Raw genomic sequence first — 18027 nt, forward strand, 5'->3', positions numbered from 1 at the left:
GTAGGAACATGATCTAATGTGAAGGTAGTAATTATATGCTATTCTCTTGAGAAATTAAAGACAGAAATGGGACACCTGGCTGGCTCAGTTAAAAGAGCATGTGACTCTTGACCCAGGGTCTTGAGTTTGAGCCCCACGTTGGGTATAGAGACTGCTTAAATAAACTTAAAAAAAAGAAGGGGAAAAAGTATAGCAACTAGCATGAAAGGGAAGCAAAGTTGAAAGAATTAATAACAAATACTTAGCACAATGTCTGGTACATTTAATAAATTTTGCTTTTATTTTTAATAACATGTTCATTAAGACTTTAGTAAGTCCTTTACAGGTATCTATTCAGTACCAGTTATTTTAGGAGGACAAAAATGAAGTATACATGTATTTGTATGCTTACTTTTCTTATCAATTTACAAACTTTTGGGGACTCTTAATCTCAAAAAACAAACAGGGTTGCTGGGGGTTGGGGGAATAGGGATGGAGTGGCTGGGTGATGGACATTGGGGAGGGTATGTGCTATGGTGAGGGCTGTGAAATGTGTAAACCGATGATTCATAGACTTGTTCCCCTGGGGCAAATAGTCCATTATATGTTAATAAAAATAATTTTTAAAAAAATTCACAAACTTTTTGTAAGTGGGGTATCTGTTTTTCTTATTTCTATATCACACATGGAATTAATCTTGCCATAATTAACCCTAAATAACATATTTTTGCTTAATGGAAGAAGGCATATTTATGAATTCTTCACAAAAACAGCATGAGCTTTTAACTCATTGAATTATAGATAATTCTTTACCTTCTTTTCCTCCCTGCTAGACCATAAGCAGTGTAAGAGTAGAGCAAGTTAGTTTAACCATCTCTGTATCACTCAAGACCTAACACCATGCCTGGCACATAATAGCTGCCCAGAAAAGAAAAATGTTTGTTAAATAAATGAATGAGATCATAATCAGGGTTAGTAGTTTATTTTTGAATACTAGCTGTTGGCATCCCAGAGGAAGGAGAATATAATATGAAAATATTTATCAGATAGTCTTCTCCCTAATGTGAGTCTTTTGCTTAACATATCTTCTTTAATGTTTAGAACTTTAGAAGGTTTTCAATTAGAAAACTGTAGTGCAACTGAAACTTCTTTTAATGTTCTTTTACTTTGTTTTTCTTACCTCTACAGTGCTGAATTATCCCAAGGTCGGTACTGGAATGGGCTTGGCTCTCCTCCAGATTCCCTATCTCCTGGGAGTGATGTGGATTGTAGCAGTGAGCTGAATGATCCTCAGTATGACCAGAGTCTCCTGGAGAGCTTATTTTACACGGCACCTGTAAGTCATTGAATCTACAGCTTTGAAAATTAGAGAACAAGACTTGTCAGATATTTTATATATGTCATTGTTCTTTTCCTTTAAAAATTTTTTAAAAAATTAATATGTAATATACTATTTGTTTCAGGGGTACAGGTCTGTGAATCATCAGTCTTACACAATTCACAGCACTCACCGTAGTATATATACCCTCCACAGTGTCCATAACCCAGTCACCCTATCCCTCCCCCCAACCTCTAGCAACCCTCAGTTTGTTTCCTGAAATCAAGAGTACATGTCATTTTATAGATGAGGAGACAGGCCTAGTAAGGTTAAGAATTTTAGAGGTGGCTGGCTGGCTCAGTTGGTACAGCATGGGACTCTTGATCTCAAGGTTGTGAGTTCTAGCCTCACATTAAGTATATATAGAGCTTACTTTAAAAAAAAAAAAAAAAAAAGCATTTAGAGAGATAGAGGATATGAAATGGTAAAAGAAAGAATGACCCGTCTAGAGAAGCAAGGGATCTAATTTGAACTGACGAGAAGATATGTGCGAAAGTCATCATCAGTAAGGCAGCCTGGCATATTGCAGAAAGCCTTTGAATATCAGGTGAGGAGAAATGACATGATCAAACTGGTGGTTAAGGAACGTTAATCTAGCAATGATTTAGGAAGCTAATTTAGGGGAGAATACCTGGAAGGAGATAGGAAGCTACTGGGTTATTTGAGGTATGTATGAGAGTGACAGCAATGCGGTTGGAAACGAAGAGATGAATTTAAAAGATATTATGAATTATTAGCATTTCATGACTTTCTGTTTTAAAAATCATCACTGAGGGGCACCTGGGTGGCTCAGTGAGTTAAGGCCTCTGCCTTGGGCTCAGGTCATGATCCCAGAGTCCTAGGTTCGAGCCCTGCGTTGGGTGCTCTGCTCAGCAGGGAGCCTGCTTTCTCCTATCTCTCTCTCTGCCAAATAAATAAATAAAATCTTTAAAAAAAAAATCATCACTGATACTCTGTTACTTGTGGGATAAAGAGAGAATTTAAATTTATTACACATTATTTTATTTGTATTTTTTATTTTTATTTTTATTTTTTTTGTTGTTTTTATTAACATATATTATTTGCCCCGGGGGTACAGGTTTGTGGATCATCAGGCTTACACATTTCACAACACTCACCATACTCTCCCCAATGTCTACAACCCAGCCACCCTTTCCCTACCCACCACCAGCCCCCAGCAACCCCAGCAAACAATCAGTTTGTCTTGTGACATTAAGAGTCTCTTATGGCTTGTCTCCCTCCCGATCCCATCTTGTTTCATTTTTCCCTTCCCTCTCCCGACAACTCCCCACCCTCCCTCAAATTCTTCATATCAGAGAGATCATATAATTGTCTTTCTCTGATAGACTTATTTTGCTCAATTTAACACCTTCTAGTTCTATCCACATCATTGCAAATGGCAAGATTTAATTTCTTTTGATGGCTGCATAGTATTCCATAGTACATATATACCACATCTTCTTTATCCTTTCATCTGTTGATCGACGTCTAGGTTCTTTCCTTAGTTTGGCTATTGTGCACCTTGCTGCTATAAACATTCAGGTGCTTGTGCCCTTCAGATCACTACTTTTTTTTTTTTTTAGATTATTTATTTATTTATTTGCCATAGAGAGAGATCACAAGTAGGCAGAGAGAGAGGGAGAAGCAGGCTTCCCGCTGAGCAGAGAGCCCCATGCAGGGCTCGATCCCAAAACCCTGGGACCATGACCTGAGCCGAAGACAGAGGCTTAACCCACTGAGCCACCCAGGTGTCCCAGATCACTACATTTGTATCTTTAAGGTAGATACCCAGTAGTGTGATTGCTGGGTCATAGGGTAGCTCTATTTTCAACTTTTTGAGGAATCTCCATGTTGTTTTCCAGAGTGGCTGCACCAGTTTGCATTCCCACCAACAGTGTAGGAGAGCTCCCCCTTCTCAGCATCCTCTCCAATATCTGTTGTTTCCTGACTGTTAATTTTACCATTCTGACTGGTGTGAGGTGGTATCTCATTGTGGTTTTGACTTATATTTCCCTGATGCTGAGTGATGCAGAGCACTTTTTCATGTGTCTCTTAGCCATCTTGATGTCTTCTTTGCAGAAATATCTGTTCATGTCTTTTGCCCATTTCATGATGGGATTATTTGTTCTTTAGGTGTTGAGTTTGATAAATTTTTTTTGCTTTTTTATAATTTTTTAGCATTTTTTTTAAATTTTTATTTTTTATAAACATATATTTTTATCCCCAGGGGTACAGGTCTGTGAATCGCCAGGTTTACACACTTCACAGCACTCACCAAAGCACATACCCTCCCCAGTGTCCATAACCCCACCCCCCGAGTTTGATAAATTTTTTTACAGATTTTGGATACTAGCCGTTTATCGATATGTCACTAGCAAATATCTTCTCCCATTCTGTCAGTTGTCTTTTGGTTTTGTTGACTTTCCTTTTTGCTGTGCAAAAGCTTTTGATCTTGATGAAGTCCCAGTAGTTCATTTTTGCCCTTGCTTCCCTTGCCTTTGGTGATTTTTCTAAGAAAAAGTTGCTGCAGCTGAGATGAAAGAGGTTACTGCCTGTATTCTCCTTAAGGATTTTGATGGATTCCTGTCTCACATGGAGGTCTTTCATCCATTTTTAGTCTATTTTTGTGTGTGGTATAAGGAAATGGTCCAGTTTCATTCTTCTGCATGTGGCTATCCAATCTTCCCAACACCATTTGTTGAAGAGACAACAAATTCTATTCTGTTCCATTGATCTGTGTCCTTTTTTCTGTCAGTACCATACTGTCTTGATTACAGCTTTGTAATAGAGCTTAAAATCTGGAATTGTGATGCCACCAACTTTGGCTTTCTTTTTCAACATTCCTCTGGCTATTTGGGGTCTTTTCTGGTTTCCTATGAATTTTAGGATAATTTGTTCCATTTCTTTGGAAAAAATTGATAGTATTTTGATAGGGATTGCATTAAATGTATAGATTGCTTTAGGTAGCATAGACATTTTCACAATATTTGTTCTTCCAATCTATGAGCATGGAACGTTTTTCCATTTCTTCATGTCTTCCTCAGTTTTGTTCATGAGTACTTTATAGTTTCTGAGTACAGATTGTTTGCCTCTTTTGTTAGGTTTATTCCTAGGTACCTTATGGTTTTGGGTGCAATTGTAAATGGGATGGACTCCTTAATTTCTCTTTCTTCTGTCTTGCTGTTGGTGTATAGAAATGCAACTGATTTCTGTGCGTTTATTTTATATCCTGGCACTTCACTGAATTCCTGTGTGAGTGGAGTTTTGGAGTGGAGTCTTTTGGGTTTTCCACATAAAACCCACATAAAGTATCATATCATCTGCAAAACTGAGAGACGACTTCTTTGCCAATTTGAATGGCTTTTATTTCTTTTCATTGTCTGATTGCCGAGGCGTGGACTTCTAATACTATGTTGAATAGCAGTGGTGATAATGTACATCCCTGCCATGTTCCTGACCTTAGGGGAAAAGCTCTCAATTTTTCCCCATTGAGAATGGTATTCACTGTGGATTTTTCATAGATGGCTTTGATGATACTGAGGTATGTACCCTCTATCCCTACACTGTGAAGAGTTTTGATGAAGAATGAATGCTGTACTTTGTCAAATGCTTTTCAGCATCTATTGAGAGTATCATATAGTTCTTATTCTTTCTTTTTTTTTTTTTTTTTTTTAAAGATTTTATTTGTTTATTTGACAGACAGAGATTACAAGTAGACAGAGAGGCAGGCAGAGAGAGAGAGAGAGGGAAGCAGGCTCCTCGCTGAGCAGAGAGCCCGATGCGGGACTCGATCCCAGGACCCTGGGATCATGACCTGAGCCGAAGGCAGCGGCCTAACCCACTGAGCCACCCAGGCGCCCTTATTCTTTCTTTTATTAATGTATTATATCACATTGATTGATATCTGGATGTTGAACCAGCCTTGCAGCCCAGGAATAAATCCCATGTGGTCATGGTAAATCATCCTTTTAATATACTGTTGGATCCTACTGGCTGGTTTTTTGGTGAGAATTTTTGCATCCGTGTTCAAGGATAGTGGTAAGTCACCTTTTTGATGGGGTCTTTGTCTGGTTTGGGGATCAAGGTAATGCTGCCTCATAAAATGAGTTTGGAAGTTTTCTATCCATTTCTATTTTTTTGGAACAGTTTCAGGAGAATAGGTATTAATTCTTCTTTAAATGTTTGGTAGAATTCCAAACATATATATATAGATATATTCCCCAGTATATCTGTAATGTCCAGAAGCCGTCTGGCCCTGGGCCCGTTTGTTGGGAGATTTTTGATGACTGCTTCAATTTCTTACTGGTTATGGGTCTGGTCAGGTTTTCTATTTCTTCCTGGTTCAGTTTTGGTAGTTTATATGTCTCTAGGAGTGCATCCATTTCTTCCAGATTGTCCAATTTGCTGGCATATAGTTGCTCATAATATGTTCTTAAAATTGTTTGTATTTCTTTGGTGTTGGTTGTGATCTCTTCTCTTTCATTCATGATTTTATAATTTGGGTCCTTTCTCTTTTCTTTTTGATAAGTCTGGCCAGGGGTTTATGAATCTTATTAATTCTTTCAAAGAACCAGCTCCCAGTTTCATTGATTTGTTCTACTGTTCTTTTGGTTTCTATTTCATTGATTTCTGCTCTCATCTTTATTATTTCTCTTCTCCTGCGGGTTTAGGCTTTCTTTGTTGTTCTTTCTCCAGCTCCTTTAGGTGTAGGTTTAGGTTGTATACTTGAGACATTGTTTCTTGACAAAGGCTTGTATTACTATACTTTCCTCTCAGGACCTCCTTTGCTGTGTCCCAAAGATTCTGAACAGTTGTGTTTTCATTTTCATTTGTTCCCATGAATTTCTTAAATTTTTCTTTAATTTCCTGGTTGACCCATTCATTCTTTAGTAGAATGCTCTTTAGCCTCCATATATTTGAGTTCTTTCCAACTTTCCTCTTGTGATTGAATTCTACTTTCAGAGTATTGTGGTCTGAAAATATGCAGGGAATGATCCCAATCTTTTGGTACTGGTTGAGCCCTGATTTGTGACCCAGGATGTGATCTGTTCTAGAGAATGTTCCATGTGCACTAGAGAAGAATGTGTATTCTGTTGCTTTGGGATGGAATACTCTGAATATATCTGTAGTGTCCATCTGGTCCGGTGTGTCATTTAAAGCGTTTATTTCCTTGTTGTATTTTCTTAGATGATCTGTCCATTTCAGTGAGGGGGTTGTTAAAGTCCCCTACTATTATTGTATTATTGTTGATGAAATTCTTTGCTTTTGTTACTAATTGTCTTATATAATTGGCTGCTCCCATGTTAGGGGCATAGATACTTAAAATTGTTAGAACTTCTTATTGGACAGACCATTTAAGTATGATATAATATCCTTCCTCATCTCTTATTATAGTCTTTGGCTTAAAATCTAATTTGTCTGATATAAGGATTGCCACCCCAACTTTCTTTTGATGTCCATTAGCATGGTAAATTGTTTTCCACCCCCTCACTTTAAATCTGGAGGTGTCTTTGGGTCTAAAATGAGTTTCTTGTAGACAGCATATCGATGGGTCTTGTTTTTTTATCCGTTCTGATACCCTGTGACTTTGATTAGGGCATTTAGCCTCTACATTCAGGATAACTATTGAAAGATATAAATTTAGTGCCATTGTATTGCCTGTAAGGTGACTGTTACTGTATATTGTCTCTGTTCCTTTCGGGTCTATTACTTTTAAGGTCTCTCTTTGCTTAAAGGATCCCTTTCAATATGTCCTGTAGGGCTGGTCTGGTGTTTGCAAATTCTTTTTTTTTTTTTTTTTTTTTTTTAAGATTTTATTTATTTATTTGACAGAGAGAGGTTACAAGTAGGCAGAGAGAGAGAGGAGGAAGCAGGCTCCCTGCTAAGCAGAGAGCCCGATGCGGGGCTCAATCCCAGGACCCTGGGCTCATGACCTGAGCCAAGGCAGAGGCTTTAACCTGCTGAGCCACCCAGGTGCCCCTGGTGTTTGCAAATTCTTTTTTTTTTTTTTTTTTTTTTTTAAGATTTTATTTATTTATTTATTTATTTATTTTTAATTACTTTTTTATTTTTTCAGCGTAACAGTATTCATTAGTTTTGCACCACACCCAGTTTTCCAAGCAATCCGTGCCCTCTCCAATACCCACACCTGGATCCCCCAACGTCCCACCCCCGCCCCTTCAAAACCCTCAGATTGTTTTTCAGAGTCCATAGTCTCTCATGGTTCACCTCCCCTTCCAATTTCCCCCAACTCCCTTCTCCTCTATAACACCTATTGTCCTCCATGATATTTGTTATGCTTCACAAATAAGTGAAACCATATGATAATTGACTCTCTCTGCTTGACTTATTTCACTCAGCATAATCTCTTCCTGCAAATTCTTTTATTTATTTATTTATTTATTTATTTATTTATTTTTTTAAAGATTTTTATTTATTTATTTGACAGAGAGAAATCACAAGTAGACGGAGAGGCAGGTAGAGAGAGAGGAAGGGAAGCAGGCTCCCTGCTGAGCAGAGAGCCCGATGCGGGACTCGATCCCATGACCCTGAGATCATGACCTGAGCCGAAGGCAGCGGCTCAACCCACTGAGCCACCCAGGCGCCCCTTTTTTTTTTTTTTTTTTTTTTTTTTTTAAAGATTTTTATTTATTTATTTGACAGAGAGAAATCACAAGTAGACGGAGAGGCAGGTAGAGAGAGATTCCTGCAAATTCTTTTAATGTTTGTTTGTCCTGAGAGCTTTTTATCATTCCTTCTATTTTCTTTCTTTCTTTTTTTTTTTTTAAGATTTTATCCATTTACTTGACAGACAGATCACAAGTAGGCAGAGAGGCAAGCAGAGAGAGGGGAGGAAGCAAGCTCCCTGGTAAGCAGAGAGCCCGATGTGGGGCTTGATCCCAGGACCCTGGGATCATGACCTGAGCTGAAGGCAGAGGCTTTAACCCACTGAGCCACCCAGACACCCCTCTCCTTCTATTTTCAATGATAGCCTAGCTGGATATAGTATTCTTGGCTGCATATTTTTCTCGTTTAGTGCTCTGAATATATCATGCCAGTCCTTTCTGGCCTGCCAGGTCTCTGTGGATAAGTCTGATGCCAATCTAATATTTCTACCATTGTATATTACAGACCTCTTGTCCCAAGCCGCTTTCAAGATTTTCTTTGTCACTAAGACTTGTGAGTTTTACAACTAGATGAGGGTGTGTGGACCTATTTTTGTTGATTTTGAGGGGGCTTTCTGTGCCTACTGGATTTTGAAGCCTGTTCCCTTTGCCATATTAGGGAGATTCTCTCATTTGCTCCAGTATACCTTCTGCCCCTCTCTGTCTGTCTTCATCTTCTGGGATCCAAGTTATTCCAGTTTTGCTTCATCTTATGGGGTCACTAGTCTCTCGAATTCTCCCCTCATAGTCCAGTAGTTGTCTCTCTTTTGTTCAGCTTCTTTATTCTCCATCATTTGGTCTTCTATATCACTAATTCTCTCTTTTGCCTCATTTATCCTAGGAATAACAGCCTCCATTTTTTATTGCACCTTATTAAAAGCTTTTTTTATTTCAACTTGGTTGGACTTTAGTTCTTTTATTTCTCAAGAAAGGGATTCTCTAATATCTTCCATGCTTTTTTCAAGCCCAGCTAGTACCTTGATAGTCGTCATTCTGAACTCTAGTTCTAATGTATTATTATGTCTGTATTGATTAGGTCCCTAGTCGTCAGTACTGCTTCTTGTTATTTTTTTTTTTTGTGGTGAGTTTTTCTGCCTTGTCATTTTATCCAGATAAGAATAGATGAATGTGGAAACAAAATACTGCAAGGGTCTCAAAGACTCCAGAAAAATATACCCTAACCAAATCAGAAGAGACCCGAAATGGGGGGAGAGGAAAAGGAGGGGGGAAAAATATATACATACATTCATACATACATACATACATATTAGACTGGTGAATGGAACAGAGCCACCCATTTGATTTTGGGTGTATTCTGATCTCTTAGAAGAAACTACCTCTGAAAGTTCAAGGAAAGGAAAAAAATATATATATATATATACACATACACACACAAATAAGGGTAAATATGGTGAAGAGATGGAATATGACTCTAAAGATGAAAATATAAAAAGATTCTAAAAAGGAATTGATAAGATAAGTTGGTTGGAAAAAGAAAAAAAGGAGGAGAGAATGTGATCAGGCTGGAGACTAAAACAAAGCCATGTGCTAGATTTAAGGTATATTTTGATTAGAAGAAATTGTATCCCAAAATTTTAAAGAAAAAAAAGTATGTATACAGAACATAAGGGTAAATACAATGAAGGGATAAAATATGACTATAACTATGAAAATTTTAAAAGATTTTTTAAAAGTATTGATAAGATAAAATAGTTTAAAAATGTTAAAAGAGGAAAAGTTAAAAAATAGAGTAAGAAAAAAATTAAATTAAAAAAATTTAACTTTTAAAAAAAAAATTTAACTTTGCAAGACTAAAGGATCATAGGAAAAAAGCCATGAATTCTAATGTGTTGCTTTCCCCTAGCTCTGGAGTTCCACAGTTCTCATTGATCAGTTAACTTGGTCTTGGCTACATGTTCTTGCTGATCTTCTGAGGGAAGGGCCTGTTACAATGATTCTCAAATGTCTTTGCCTGAGGTGGAATTGCACCACCCTTGCCAGGGATCAGGCTAAGTAATCTGCTCATGTTCGCTCTTAGTAGCTTTTGTTCCCTGAACGCTTTCTGTAGAGCTTTGGAGAACGGGAATAAAAATAGCAGCCACCCAGTCTCCAGCCGTCCAAGTCGAGAGCGGGGGGCCTCACTCCTCAGTGTACCCTCAGAGAAAAGTAGTGAATCCCTCCTGTCTCCCTGGTGTCTGGCCATACTCCATGCTCACCTGGCTTGTGACCCAAGCATTTCTGTCTCAGGCACATAGCCCTGTTTGGAGTTTCCAAACCCAGCAGACTCCTGCTGTGTGCTCCTGTGCTGCTCCTCCCTGAGGAGGAAGCAGGAGGTCTCTCTGGGTCTGCCACTTGTGGGTCCCTGCTCAAAGAGCAGTGGCCCGACTCTTCCTCAGATCACAATTTAAGGTAACCGCTAGCTGAGAACATACTCTTCAGCTCCATCTCTGAAACCGGCTTCCCGTCTCCAATACCTGGGAGCTCTGCCACATTCAGACACCCCAGTCTTTCTGTGACCTTGTGGGACCTGAGACCACATGGTCTCAGCAAGGATTTCACTCCACGCTTAGCCACAGGTGCAGCGTCCCTCAGCAGAGCAGACTTCTAAAATCTCTTGATTTTGTGCTCTGCTGCTCTACCACTTGTGGGGAGCCAGCCCCTCCCCCCTGGCTTCAGATTCACTTCTCCACACATCCTACCTTCCAGAAAGTAGTTTATTTTCTGTTCCTAGAATTGCTGCTCTTCTTCTCTATCTCCTGTTGGGTTTGTAGGTGTTCAGAATGATTTGATAACTATCTAGCTTAACTCCTGGGACCTAATGATATTTCAGTCTCATACTCCTCCACCATCTTGCTTCTTATCTATTATTTTTGAGTACTGTGCCAAATGTTTCAAATTCATTATTTCATTTAATTATCTATCTAGCCCAATATGATAATGTTTTCTTTTATACATCATGATATAAATGCTTAGGAGTGTTTATTACTTATAAATAATGACATCATCTCATAAGCCTTAGTTATGCATTAGAATCTGATCTTGACTTACCTCCCTAACCTTATCTCCCACATTTGTCCTTTACCCTCCAGTCATACTGATTGTCTCATCACTCCACAAACATTGTAGTTCTTTTTTTTAATCTCTGTATTTTTTGCTTATACTGATTCTTCTACTTCGAATATTGAAATGCTTTTATACATCTGATAAACTCTTTATTCTTTAAAAATCAGCTGATTACCTCTCTGAAGAAACCATTGTACACTTCTCCAAGCAGAATTTATTGCCCAGATTTCCACAGGATCCTGGGACATTCAGGCAGTGTTTTATGATACACTTTCTCAAGAACAAGACCATGTCTGCATTATCTTTGTATTACCAGTACAACAAAGCCTGATGAATATTGAGTGTACTCAGTGAGTACTTAATGAATAAAGGAATGAGTTTATGAATGGCACTGTATAATCCCCCATGCCATTTGACCAAAATAATCTTAGAAAAGATTGGCTGATGAGGAGTGAACCAATAGACCATGATGCAGTGAAAGATTAGGGAGTTAAAATGTACATGTCCTTTTCCAGGGTTTGATGTTCTTAATATTGAATAACATCCAGAGCTTAGAAATTTAGCATTATGAAACTGTGTTTGGTTCCTAAAATTCTTAATTAGGTGACATTGTTCCATTTTGCCTCAAACTGTGATAGAAATACAGGCTTTGGTATCTGGCTTTGGTACTAGATACATAATAGATAGTATATAAGTAATGATTTGAAATTTGAAAGAAGAGTCTATTTTCATTTATTTTCTTTGAACTGAATTTGTAGGTTATTTTTATATACCAGGAGAATTGTGGGATTATCTCCCTGGCATCAGTAATCCCAGAGAAGAATTTGATTACCTTTAGAGAAATGTTTTCATTACCACTCTCCCTAAAACAATTTTTTTTTAGTGCCTCTCTTTTTGTTTCTTCCCCCCATAGAAATCCGATACCAGCATCAGTGATTTCTTCAGTGAAGATGATATTGTCGCTTCTAAAAAAATGAACCAGTCAAAAGCTCTTGCCAAATCTCCTAAGCTTGTGGAGTCAAGTGATCCTAAGTTGAAGAAAAGGGCAGCGGGCAAGAAAAATAGGTGAGGCTATGATTGAGGAAAAAGCAAAGGAAGATTATTTTTACAAGATCTCCTAGGGGCGCCTGGGTGGCTCAGTGGGTTGGAGCATCTGCCTTGGGCTCAGGTCATGATCCCAGGGTCCTGGGATCGAGCCCCACATTAGGCTCCCAGGGAGCCTGCTTCTCCCTCTACCTGCTGCTCCCCCTGCTTGTGTTTCCTCTCTGGCTGTCTCTCTGCCAAATAAATAAATAAAATCTTGGAAAAAGAAAAAAGAAAACCTAATTCTGTAACATCCGTTTCTATACTTGTGTGGAGATAAGTCTTTATATTAGAAGAATGGTTTTGCATTTTTTGAAATTTCTTTCACTCTGGGTTAGGACCGGAATTCTATTGATTAAAGTCATCTCTTAGTCCTTGATAACTTGTGAATTAGATACTTGACTGCCCTTCCTCTTTCCTCTTTTTCCTCTTTCATGCTGGGCTTTGGAATGTCTGTTTTACTGTCTATGTGAACTCCTTTCAGAAATTTGGTTGAACAACAGATGATATCAGAAACTCCAGAAGATGCCCAAGTGATGACACTAAGTGTGGATAGATTGGCCCTTTTGGGTAGAACACATTCAGTCAGAATCATCATCGAAACAATGATCGTTCCTCCAGATAGTCTCCAGATGACCCCTGGCAAGAAAAGCTTTTCTGGCAGACCACTTAAGCTGACAGCAATAAAAAAGCGGTACGTCTCTAACATGGAAAAGCTAAATTTGATATTTCTGGAATGTGTGTGATGGTAATAGTAATTAATAAATAATATATATAATATATAAAAATATATAACATGATAAAAAATAAAATTATAAAATAAATAATTGTATAACATTTTATGATTTATAAGTTACTTTAATATGAATCCATCAACAAAAATGTTTTCAAAAATGAATTCCTCACTAGGTGTCAAGACCAATACTAGGTAAGTGTGAGAAAAAAGGAAATTGAGACCCTGACTCTGTTGTTATATACTTTACAGTCAGCACAATACAGACATATTTAAGAGGCTGTAGGATGCAAAATAGGTGTTTTATATTAAAAAATACTTTGGAAGATTTGTAGACATTCAGTGATAATTTTCCAGCTTCTACAAATATCAAATCATTGTTATAGCCTGAAACTAATATGTTATATGTCAGTTATGTCTCAATAATAGATAGGTAAAAGACAGTAAGTAAACTATGTGAGCACAAGGTAAAACTTGCCTGATAGGATTGGTGAAGGCTTTCAAGAGACCAGATAGGTCCTCTGAGGATCTGAGATGCTGAATATAGGACATTGAAAGATATGTAGGATTGATCAAATAATAAATATATTCATTTGTTAGTTGGTTTATGTTTAAATCACTTTTTTTGGTTTTGATTTTTAGCACCTTCTTTGTGGAATATCACTTTCCTGTGGGCTTTTCTAAAAATGGATTGGGAAAGACAGCTTTGATCACCGAGGTCGTTCGACTTGCCTCCAGTAAAATTACAGATGGAAGTAAGAGAAAGACTAGTTTTCTCTTCCTTAGACATTTTTACTGTGGAAGAATTTTTCAATCCCTAAATATTCATCTGACTTTTATAGTACCATAAAATCACAGAGTTAGAAAGAGTTGTGAAGTGAATCTACCGCCATTCTTTTATTTTATAAGTGAGGACACTGCCCTAGAGGCCCTATGACTATCCTGTTGCAAGGCAGCAAGTCAGTAACATACCTGAGACTAGAATGCAGAGCTCCTGATGCTTAGAGCACATTTGCTGGACTCTTACCATTTTTCTTTTATTCCCTTTTTTAAAAAACTTTATCAAGATAAAATTCACAGGGCGCCTGGGTGGCTCAGTGGGTTAAGCCGCTGCCTTCGGCTCAGGTCATGATCTCAGGGTCCTGGGATCAAGTCCCGCATCGAGCTCTCTGCTCATCAGGGAGCCTGCTTCCCTCTCTCTCTCTGCCTGCCTCTCCAACTACTTGTGATTTCTCTCTGTCAAATAAATAAATAAAATCTTTAAAAAAAAAAAAAAAGATATAATTCACATATTATACAATTTAACCATTTAGAGTGTTCATTGAACCCATTGAAGAGTTCAGTGGTTTTTGTATATACAAAGAGCTGTACAACCATCATGATCTAATTTTAGAACATTTTCATCCCCCCAAAAGAAATCTCTTACTCATTAGCATTCACTCTTCATTTTCCTGTCTCTACCCCCACCCACACTAAACAACCCCAATCCATTTTCTGTCTATCATTTTACTCATTCTGAACATTTCATGTAAATGGAATCATACAGTATGTGATTTTTGTAACTGGATTCTTTGACTTACCATAATATTTTCAAATTTGATCTATGTTATGATATGTTTCAGTACTTTTTTCTTTATTGTGGCTGTATAATATTTCATCATATGACTTTATCACATTTGGTTATCCATTCCTCAGCTGATGGGCATTTGGGCTGTTTCTGCTTTTTGGCTATTGTGGAGAATGCTTTTCTGAGTATTTGTGTACACGTTTTTGTGCGGATATAATGTTTTCATTTCCCTTCAGTGTATACCTAAGAGTGGACTTGCTGGGTCATATGGCAACTATATGTTTTAACTTTTTGAAGAACTGCCAGGCAGTTTTCATTAGTTGCTCTACTATTTTACATTCTCAGTGGCAGTGTGTGGAGGTTTCCAGTACTCCACATACTCACCAACCCTCGTTATCTTTCATTATTTTTTATTGTAGCCATCTTAGGGGTTATGAAGTAGTATCTCACTGTGGTTTTGATTTGCATTTCCCAATAACTAATGGTGTTGAGTGTGTTTCCCGGTGCTTATTGTCTGTGTATCTTAGAGAAATGTCTGTTGCAATTCTTTGTCCATTTTTAAGTTGTTACCGGATTACAAGAATTCTTTATATATCCTTTATATATCCTAAGGTCCTTATAAGTTACATAAGGCCCTTATGAGTTACATATTCTGGATATGAAACTATTGCGAGAGCTTTGAATTTGAGTATTTTCTCCCATTAGTGGGCTGTCCTTTCAGATTCTAAGTACTATCATTTATAGCACAAATGTTTTGAATTTTACTCTTGCCCAATTTTTTTCTTTTTTTGCATGTGCTTTTGATACTATCTTTTTTTTCTATTTTAAGGGTTTCTAATACAAAAAAGTAAAAGGGTAATATAATAAACATTTATGTTCCTGTTATCCAGTTATATAACTTTATAACAGATTTTGTGAGTTTCTTTGCATTGGTTATCCAGTTTGATCCATGAACAGTTCATCAGTATTGAATTCCTTCTCTGGGAGGTAGTTTATTTATTTATTTATTTTTCTCTGGGAGGTAGTTTAAAGAGTAAAAGATATGGTCCTAATTCTCCTACACATTCAAGTAACATTCCAGTACAGCCTGGTAATGATGGATTTTTAAATTTTTATTTTGCTTTGTTTTATTTGTTTTTTTAACTAGATAGAATCCATTCACTTGGTTCAAAATCTTTGTAGGCAATGTTGTAAATTTTCTATTATTCCTAAGGTATTTCATGCATATTTAAGCAAGTATGTTTATCCTTTTTCGCCCTCTCATTTTAATCCAAGTATTAGTGTACCTTATGCCCTGTTCTGTACGTTGTCTTTAACAGTGTATCTTAGTAATTTTTTTCATACCAGGACATAAAGAACTCAGTCTTCCCAGTCCTTTCTGGCCACATAATATTCCCTTGTATGACTATGCCATAACTTAAACACCTCTTATTAATATATTACTGTTTAGGTTGTTTTCAGTCTTACTGTTAAAAACGGTGATTCAATAGAAAAATTTTGAACATGCATCATTTCTCATTTATGAGAGTATATCCAGTACAAACATTAAAAATACTTATTTACTCTTCCTTTACATTTTTAATAATTTAAATTCAGTTTAACCAACATATACTGTATTATTACTTTTAGAGGTAGAATTTAGTGATTCATCAGTTGCATATAACACCCAGTGCTCATTCCATCAAGTGCCCTCCTTAATGCCCATCACCCTGTTACCCCACCTCCAGCAACCCTCAGTTTGTTTCCTAGAGTTAAGTCTCTCACAGTTTGTATCCTTCCGTGTTTTTAGTTGTTTTTTTAATTTTTCCTTCCCATATGTTCATCTGTTTTGTTTCTTAAATTCCACATATGAGTGAAATCATGTGATATTTGTCTTTCTCTGACTGACATATATCATTTAGCATAATACCCTCTAGTTCTACCCAAGTTATTGCAAATGGCAAGATTTCATACTTTTTAATGGCTGAATAATATCCCAGCATGTGTGTGTGTGCGTGTGTGTGTGTACACACATACTACATCTTCTATTTTATCCATTCATCTATCGATGGACATCTGGGCTCTTTCCATAGTTTGGCTATTGTGGACATAGCTGCTATAAACATTGGGGTGCATGTGCCCCTTGGAATCACTATATTTGTATCCATTAGGTAAATACCTTGTAGCACAATTGCTGGGTCTTAGGGTAGCTCTATTTTTAACTTTTTGAGGAACCTCTTTTCTGTCTTCAAGAGTGATTGGGCGCCTGGGTGGCTCAGTGGGTTAAAGCCTCTGCCTTCAGCTCAGGTCATGATCTCAGGGTCCTGGGATCGAGTCCCACATCGGGCTCTCTGCTCAGCAGGTAGCCTGCTTCCTTCTCTCTCTCTCGCGCGCGCGCTCTCTGCCTGTCTCTCTGCCTACTTGTAAAATAAATAAATTTTTTTTTTTTAAAAAAAACATTAAAAAAAAAAAAAAGAGTGGTTGCACCAATTTGCATTCCCACAGTGTAAGAGGGTTCCCCTTTCTCCATATCCTTGCCAACATCTTTTTTTTTCCTGTGTTGTTAATTTCAGCCATTCTGACCGTTGTTCCATTCTGTAGATATAGCAAAATTTGTTTATCCATTCATCTGTTGATGAGCACTTGGGTTGTTTATAATTTTTAACTATTACCAATAAATCTGTTATAAACATTCTTGTACAAGTATTTGTATGGACATTATTTCCTTTTTTCTCTCTCTCTTTTTTTATAAAGAGTTTATTTATTTATTTATTTGACAGAGATCACAAGTAGGCAAAGAGGCCGCAGAGAGAGGAGGAAGCAGGCTCCCTGCTGAGCAGAGAGCCTGGTCCGGGGCTGGATCCCAGGACCCTGAGATCATGATCTGAGCTGAAGGCAGAGGCTTTAACCCACTGAGCCACCCAGGCGCCCCCTGAGCGCCTATGTTTGACATTCATTTCTCATAGCAAAACTAGAGCAACAGAGCACTGCTTATCTTCTCTGTACTATATGCAGGGTTTTCTCTTTGTCTCTGCTCCTTCAATCCCTACAACCCTAACACTTTTGTGAAATTATGCTGACTAGATTTCTTTTTTTAATTTTTAAGATTTTATTTATTTATATGAGAGAGAGAATGTATAAGCAGGTGGAAGAGCAGAGGGAGAGGGACAAGCAGACTCCCTGATGAGCACAGACCCCAACTGACTTCAGGGCTCAAAACCAGGACCCCTGAGATCATGACCTGAGTAGAAGTCAGACCCTTAACTGACTAACCCACCCAGGTGCCTGACTAGACTTCTGAAAGAGATTTTAGTTAGATCAAAAGAGAAGCAGGTTGTGTCAAAGCTTAGATTGATGATGGCTGTAGTTGGGTGGACTGACATGTGCTTATGTGTTTGGTTCTCCTTACAGTGGTGAATTTCCAGCAGCGATTTGTGTTTCCGGTACATTTTGGTGGCCCAATGATAGAACACTGGTGGAATTCCAACCTCACTTTCCAAATTTACACAAAGAAAACCCCACAGAAAAAGGTACTTAAGTGATTTTGACCTTCACCTTATCAATACACTAGGGAATTAGA

General features: G+C 37.7%; 1 protein-coding gene across 6 annotated transcripts in view; it reads left to right on the forward strand.

The window, feature by feature from the left end:
- The window catches only part of C2CD3 (C2 domain containing 3 centriole elongation regulator), a 155874-nt gene that overhangs the window by 41556 nt on the left and 96291 nt on the right, over positions 1–18027 (forward strand). For all 6 annotated transcript variants that reach the window (XM_059132807.1, XM_059132820.1, XM_059132789.1 and 3 more), the window contains exons 8-12: positions 1168–1315; positions 11999–12150; positions 12653–12862; positions 13544–13656; positions 17859–17977. In XM_059132807.1, coding sequence (XP_058988790.1) covers positions 1168–1315; positions 11999–12150; positions 12653–12862; positions 13544–13656; positions 17859–17977 — 742 coding nt within the window. The remainder of the gene's footprint in view (positions 1–1167; positions 1316–11998; positions 12151–12652; positions 12863–13543; positions 13657–17858; positions 17978–18027) is intronic.

This window comes from Mustela lutreola, chromosome 1, assembly GCF_030435805.1.
Source record: "Mustela lutreola isolate mMusLut2 chromosome 1, mMusLut2.pri, whole genome shotgun sequence".
Taxonomy (NCBI): Eukaryota; Metazoa; Chordata; class Mammalia; order Carnivora; family Mustelidae; genus Mustela; species Mustela lutreola.